The sequence below is a fragment of the Sinohyriopsis cumingii genome, chromosome 12, assembly GCF_028554795.1.
Source record: "Sinohyriopsis cumingii isolate HCF-2022 chromosome 12, ASM2855479v2, whole genome shotgun sequence".
In the NCBI taxonomy this organism is placed as follows: domain Eukaryota; kingdom Metazoa; phylum Mollusca; class Bivalvia; order Unionida; family Unionidae; genus Sinohyriopsis; species Sinohyriopsis cumingii.
Genome location: NC_142972.1, coordinates 81,013,370 through 81,021,878, shown reverse-complemented (window position 1 = coordinate 81,021,878; position 8,509 = coordinate 81,013,370). Strand labels below are relative to the sequence as shown.

The 8,509-nt window shown below is 31.6% G+C and overlaps 1 protein-coding gene across 1 annotated transcript in view; it reads right to left on the bottom strand.

Annotated features, from left to right (window-relative positions):
* Positions 1–4,691: 4,691 nt before the first annotated feature.
* Positions 4,692–8,509, bottom strand: part of LOC149786824 (interferon-induced protein 44-like) — a 208,531-nt gene continuing 204,713 nt past the window's right edge. Inside the window, exon 8 of the mRNA XM_089978270.1 lies at positions 4,692–5,460. Within this exon, the coding sequence (XP_089834396.1) occupies positions 5,162–5,460 (299 nt within the window). The 3' untranslated portion in view covers positions 4,692–5,161. The remainder of the gene's footprint in view (positions 5,461–8,509) is intronic.

Here is an 8,509-nt window from a genome sequence, read left to right as displayed (position 1 = left end):
GAAGTAGGAGTGCATTTCTTGAACTAGTATTCAACTGTAATACTTTCTTTGCTAGGAGAATAACCAGCACCCCACAGAAATCTCTTTGGAAGCTTTCTGATATAAAGAGATTGGTCGAGCTGAGAATCGAGTTCACTCGAAAAGAGGTGAGATCTCAAAGCATTACAACACTCGACCAAGTGTTCACATGATATATATATATATATATATATATATATATATATATATATATATATATATATATATATATATATATATATATATATATATATATTTCTAAGTGCATGTGTGAAAGAAAACTTACTCTGCAACGGTTACATATATATTCAAGTGTATACGCTATACAGTCTCCAAAATAGTGCCGTTTAATCGAGAAAATTTGAAACTCACTCTTCCTTAGATCAGCCGGTCAGGCTTACAGCTGACAACTATTTGTATGGGAGCCATTGACTGATTAGTATAACTTTGGAAATAATTATCTGTCCAGTTTTCCATATTGGCAAATTACTCAGCATGCACATTTTTTTGCAAGTTCCAAAAAGGAAAAGACAAATCAACTTTACTATAAGATGCTGAGATATTCATGTAGAATAACTGACTATTCAAATTCACCGGAGAACAAATTCATAAAGCTTTGAAGGGTGACTGATAAATGAATGTATTCGATTTTCACTCTTCAAATTGTCGATATATTGTAAGATTGCTTCAAAGGATACGAGGATATAGTTTGTCTTAGTTTAGTTACAAAAGGTTTAAAAGATTTATTCAATTTGTATATTTTCCTTCACATATAATAATTGATCTTTTATTCAGACTTACGAGCAGACCGGGGTTTATTTGTAAATATATTTATCTTTGAATAATAAAATAATTCAAAGTTAGGCCAGATATAACCATACCAGATCTTTTACCGCTGCCGTACAAATACCGTTACAAAAAGCATTGAGTTACCTTTGCAACTATTGTGTGAACGGAATACTATACTCTTTTGATCGATAGTTGAAAAAGAAGACAGGTTCACAGCCTAAATACGATTGAAATCAGTCTTTTGGATTCGATTATTAAGGCGTTTTATGTAACGTTATCAATGACATAACATGAATAATATAACTATTATAAAATATTATAGCATGATTCTCTTTGGAAGGAAGGATTTTGTTGACTATATATCTGACAATTTAGATAAAACAACGTTAAAATCGTTGGGATATTGTCTTGTACTGCAAGATACATAAAAGGTAAGATTGGGTGTATGAATGGTTAAGCATATCACTTTAAATAAAGGAAAATGTATATTTAAAATATTTGTTCATAATGATATTGAAGCTAGTCTGTCTTTATTCAAAATACTTGTTCAAAACTTGACTACACAGGATCATAACAAAGAGGTCATTTTAGTCAATTTAGCATATTCATGTGTCATTGATATAAATCTTTGAATATTGCAAGAGCAGTAAAGGGATTTTATGTTTCTTATTCTATATACCATTTCGTAGAAATTCACATTTGCACAGGATATGAGATCATAGACAGAGACATTGTTATCATCAACGCTTGCTGTGAGGCTGAGCACCGTCGTATCAATTTTATTACTGATTCCATGTTGCACTAAAATTGCATTACACGTTGAACTTCTTATTTTTGCCGCTATATTTCATTTAGGCGCACAAGGAGGTATGAGTAGTAGATATCACTTGAAAATTTAAAAAGCTATATAGATATATTGATGGTGATTTACGCAAACACTCTCATGTAATTAGCTCTCCATCCTTGCTTTTTGTTCAAGATAACGAGATAAATAATGAATACCCTATATTGTCGAGTGATTGTTAAGTATAGTTTTCACTTATAATTATTCAAACATAATACAATGTATTTTAAATGTATTTTAAAAAGAATGTGCAAGTGTAACGTTCACGGGGGCTCATTTTCCTGCAATATTTATCGATAAATTGATTCACGAGATGTAAATACAGGGCTCGTATTATATAACAAGAAATACAGCGGATTCCACTGTAAGAAATATCAAATCATGTTCTGTAGAGTCATTAATTTGTTATGTGATATGGCTGATTTTGCCTTGCTTGCGAAACAGGGATAAGTCATAGACATTCTTTGCATTTATCGAGCTGGCATGAAACTCAGTTTCGTTTGTATTTTGCTTTAATTCTCTTCAATTTTCTCAAATACAGTCATGACCTTTGTTTGCATTTACCGATGGGATAACTTCTCTCCGCTGGAAACATAAGGTATTCTCATTAGCGCTCTGACAATAACTGAAATGTTACTGCATGTAGATGTATTTCTTTAATGTTGAGTCATTTATGCACATAGTTATCAACTTGCTATATGCATTCAGTTGGATGACTTAAAAACACAGCCTCCAAAAATTGCCATAGGTGTATCCTTTTCTCGTGTTATGTTATATTTGAGATGCAGCTGGCGGAGTAAGCGGGGATAAAAAACCTTTTGTGGAACCGTTATTCTAATAATCACCTCGTCATTTTATTAAACGATATCGGACAAAACATGACGTAATTATCTCATCTAGTTCTTTTCGCAGAGCATACACAAATGCTCCAAAGATGACATCCGCTATCGAAACATAAATATGAAAATCTTCAGCATATCTGAAAAACTAGGTCAAAATTACATATATTGCAAGACATATAGCTTTTCAAAACAGAGCAAACTAGACATAAAGAAAATAAACAATTAAGTAAATCGACAATTAATAGAAGAGAGATGCATAACGGAGAAGATAAAAAAGAAAAACAACGGTAGATATAGATAGAAGAAAATGGAAATAAGTCATATAACTGGTTGCAGCCACTGTTATCAATTTCGTTTATTTTGTACATGTAGTACTTAGACGATAATTGTAATTACTAAAATGGATTCTTTCCTTAGTTTATTTGTTGAAATGTATGAATAGTACTGTTTTTGTTTCATTACTTAGTTCTAATTCAGTTTTCAATAATAAATCTAGAGTTACGTAAGGAGTTGGTTAAAAGATAAATATGAAGAACTATACTCTTTGCTTATTAAAAAACGGAATTAGATAAAATTAGTGTTCAACATTTTCATTATGACTACCACAAAGGAGTGTTAATTAAGTTCACTCCGTAAAGGTTGGATTTGCAAAGGCTACCTACACGTCAGAGTTTTCTTCGTTATGTAACAGTGGTCCGATGATAGGACTCGATCCCGCACCGTTTATGTCGTTAGTCTGGCAACGAATCACCGCGGCTCTTTAGATGTGTTGAGAATAATCCTATTAATATGATTAATTCATGTGGCATCAGAAGATCAAATTAATTTTACGTATCTGTGTCATTTATCAAAACAGAACATTAAACAAAACATCATTTTATATGTTCGCATTTATCAAAATATTTTTCGAAGTATTAATATTAAAAGCCAGTCATTAGCTCGTGCATTCGGTTTTTGATGAATATTCTGTAGAATCCTATGCATTTGCAAGATCCAAGAAAATAATCATCTGTACAAAATCTCAGTAGTGAGTTTGAATTGCCTGCTACATCACTGACACAAAAAAGAATAGTAAAGGGCCTAACAGGGAACCTTGGGGAACTCCAGTAGCATGATAGAACTTGACCAATGTTTCCATATTTGTGCCGCTAGTGAAACGAACCATTATACCCATACCTTGTAAATAATTATCAACATAAAGTAATGTTCGTGCAAAATATTGTTTAGATCCTTGTATAGTCCTCTTTATAAATCTTGGACACAAATCTCAGAAATTCGCCTATAATTAGACGATAGTATTTTGTCTCCTTTCCTATAGATCGGCATGACGTGTGCACCATTTCACGGAGCAGGGAACACACAAGACTCATGTTATTTATTAAATAATATTAGTAGAAGCTCATGTATTTCATCAACTATATTTTAACACTTTATGAATAATTTAGTAGGATCCACTGGTTTTCTTTATGTCAATAATAGTTATTATCAGATTTATATGCATAATGTTTATGTGTCATGATCTCGGAGATAACAATTTGATTTATTTGTAAACCATGACGTTTGCAGAACACATGACCAAATATGTGCAATGACCTCAATCTGCATATCTTAAGTGACTGTGATTCGACGGGAAATTTATGCTCTGTTGGAATAAGAAGGCAAGTACCAGATTTGCGACTCTGAACTTCATGTTACTACTTTCATTACAACCATTTATTTGAGAGTTTTATTTTTATCTGAATTATTGGAGAGTACCACGTTAGAGAGTGTATATCTCTCGTCAATGCCATAATTTCCTATTAATAAAGATATTGCTGTTGAAAATGTTTATACATGCAGATATAATCTTCACACCCTATAATGGAAACTTCATTCTATTATTGCTTTTACTTTAAATCTTTTGTCTTTTTTCTACTCTGCCTGATCTCTATTATTCACTTATTATGAAACGATATTATGTCGATAACCTATTCTCGAAAACAGGACATAATGTCATAGTAAACTAAACGTGTGTCCCTCTTATCCCTCCAACAAAACATGGAGTGTTAAACGTTTTCTGCCCTCTCGGAAGCAAACCTCTATAAACGTGGACGTTTGCCCAATACAACAAGAAAATCATGCCCTATAATTATCTTACTAGTTTCTCAAAGGATAAGTATACGCATGCTCCCAAAAAAATAACTTGGCAAAGAAAAAACAATCTCAAACTTATGCAAGACTAAATGATTTATTACAAAACTAGGACTAGCAGCAATTTATAAATATCTTTTCAGTTTTTGAAAATAAATGAAATATATAATGTTGTCATCTTTCTGAATATTTTTCCAATACTGCTGCAATTATGCGTTTTTGACGGTCTTCACTTTATGTTTTAAAGCTAGTTACAACATATGTAGTAATAATTTCCACGTATGGATTTCGCGTCTATGTGCAAGATAGTAGACATGCGTTTGTACTATGCTGTTCGTCTTCTAAAAATATATTGCTTGAAGCAATATTTTTGTTAGACAGAATACAATTTGTGCCTTGAGTTTAGATTATTACTTGTGATGAAACACGCTTCTTTCTCTGAAATTATTTCAGAAACATGAGCATAAGTTATATAGCAAAACTGTTTTTTTTAAACTGTTTTACAGAACATTTTTGGTAGAGCAAGATGAGGAAGCTTTCATGCTGTTGTATTTAAATTCAGCTGCATCAAATCATGCTGATTCACCAAATAATCATTCACATAACCAAGCATCCGGTCTAAGGCTTGTAGTGCCAGACAGCTGATTTGGTCATTAAGATCGATTTCATTCTCGTAATTCTTAATGGGCATGACATTTCCAAGTGGTACGCGAAGCTTCTTTGAAACGTACTCAACGGCCCTCTTGACATACTTGCTAAAGAATACTTTAGACACATCATTGTCTGCAGACTCCAAGAGTTTGTCAATCTTTGTAAGTACGATGACTCTTGGAATTCCTGTAAAGTAATCAAGATTATGTCATTCATTTCTCCATATGAAACACGAGTCAGTCAATAAGTCTTATGTCAATAAGTTGCATCCATTCATATGAAGGATCATACATCCTCCATAATCTCAACAATACATAATGCTATTCAAATAGGACCTACAGTGTAATATTTTGAAAACAATAAGAAAATCATTGATGTTTCTATAGGTGAAGTGGATACGCTATCTCTGTGAATCGATCTAAAAAACACAAGATATTCGTACACATTTTCATCGAAACTAACCAAGAAATTTTTGAATAGTTGACTTGAATGTATACACCTGTATTATCCAAGGTTGTATTGGGTATACTGTAGTTTTAACAGTACCACGTAATTTGCTCAGAACTAAAATTACAAACAATATTAAGATCAGTCTTATATATATATATATATATATATATATATATATATATATATATATATATATATATATATATATATATATATATATATATATATATATATATATATATATATTGAGTACACTGTATCAATGATTTACCACGAGATGTATCACATTTTCATTAACAGGAAACGAGGCTTGCCGATTTTCTTTTTAATGAAACTTTTATACAACGAGTTGTATCTCATTAATACAGCTTACGTACTATACATATATTTTATTTCTATCACATACAAATACATATATTTGCCCTTTGAACTGTGTTCAGATTTACTACAATCAAAGGTGTATTGACCGAATGAATGAAAGTACTCATTTCTCTGCCAAGGGTGTCCACTACAAAATGTATTTATATTCCTTTTGTGGCTATACATAATCACTTGATAAATTGATTGTGTTCGTTTTTTAATTTCTATGTTTCTTCACATTGATTAAGTCAATATAATACACACTTATGAATCAAACATGAAAGATCGTTTTGATGAAAAAAGTATAGCACTATAAACACATGGCTAGCAACGCCATTAACATGAACGCTGAACCATTCACTTACCGTTGCACGAAAATTAATGTGGAATAGAAACTAAGCGAAATGATGAACCAACAAAAGGTAATGAAAATACTGTAATATATGTATAGTTGAACTAAGGCATTATTCTGCTTTAATAACAGTATTACTGATTATACAACTTTCTCTCCCTTTGGTCGGTTTGACTTTAACACTAACTCTCTCTCTCTCTCTCTCTCTCTCTCGCATCCTTTAGTCGGTTTGACTTAACTCTTACCATCATTCATATGTCCAGAGACATCGTTGGATGACACAAGCAAAAATCATCTACGCTCGTCTGTTCGTAATTTTTCTCCCATATCTTGCTATGATTGTCCACAGAGATAAAGAGAGAGAGAGAGAGAGAGAGAGAGAGAGAGAGTTTTAAAATCATAACCCATCCATATTTTTTAGGTTACTTGATGTAAGTTCAGTTTCAAAGTTTATATTAAAACCTATATTATTTTTCTCCCACACGCCAAATTTCTGCGTAGTTCATTCCGTTATGCGTGAGACAGGAGGGGTAATCTAAAGCAAAAAGAATTGCGATAAAATTGTGTACCATATTAAATTTATTCAGAAAACAGAGATTATCAGCACTTTTTATTGTTATTGTCATACGTCACAAATGATCAATTTATGTAAATTCATCGTTGATCTAGAATCAATTACACACGGTAGCGAGAATGTTTATATATGCGTCTTATTGCGCAATGGGCGGATCACAATTTGATATACCAGCAGTACTGGTACATTAATTTGCGTTATATCAATACTTCGAACGCCATATATATATATATATATATATATATATATATATATATATATATATATATATATATATATATATATATATATATATATATATATATAATTATAAAGCGTAAGATATTCGTCTACATTTTCATCATAACAAACTAAAATAATATGAATTGTCGACTTGAAAATACAAACCTTAATTATCCAAGCTTGTCTTCAGTATATTGTACTGTTTTAACGGCTCAATGTATTTTGCTCAGAACTGACCGATACAATTGTACAAAATGGCACGGTTACTTTTTTATTAAGACCCGTCTCATATATATATATATATATATATATATATATATATATATATATATATATATATATATATATATATATATATATATATAGACTAAGACCAGTCTCATATAAGCAAGAAGACTCAATCAAAAGATATATTGATCGGGTTTTCTTTATAGTTTTATTTACTTATTTGCCAGGAAATGTATGATGCAGTGCTTCTTTCCTTACTGTTTAAAAGACGGATAAAAGCTGTCCAAGAAGTTCGATTCCGCTTAAAAATTACCCGTACATTGCATTTTTAGCTTAGAAGTGTTATAATATCTGACGAGAAAATTTCATTTTTCAATATATTGTATAAGCAAAAGAGAAAATGAAGTACGTGGACAGAAGTCCTCGATAATCCATAGAAATGGGGTAAGAAGCATCACACTGATGAAATATTTATCAATCTGATTTACGTTCGTCTTATTTGACGATATTCAGTAAAAACAATTTAAAATGGAAACCTCTCTATTAACAATATTATTCGATTAATAATTAGCTATTTGCGACAAACGTTCACCCAACGCCATCCCCACTGCACTTCGCTTTATCATGTCCTATTAAACAATTCAGGGGAGAAGAGAAACATCATCTGTAGCTCTAAGCTTTCAAATAGAAACAAAACAATAATAGCAACTGACTGGGAAGGAGGGCATAATTCTCGTCAGACTCTTCTTTCGCAGAGATATGTACCAATAATTAATTTTGGCGGCGGAGGAGAGGATTCTTGCTACGCAACCGAATAAAAGTTAATTTGTTAAATCTATTCATATTTTTCTTCCTGTGGAATAATGTATCGATATTAACGTAATCAAATTTCTACGAGTGTAGCGGATTCATGATATTAGCAACAAAAAAACTACTGGGTACTTGCTAAATTTAAACACTGATGTAACATCTTATTTTGTTCAAATGCACACCTCTAACAAACCATATTTCCTCAAATGTGAAACTTACTTTAAATTCGACAAATATCT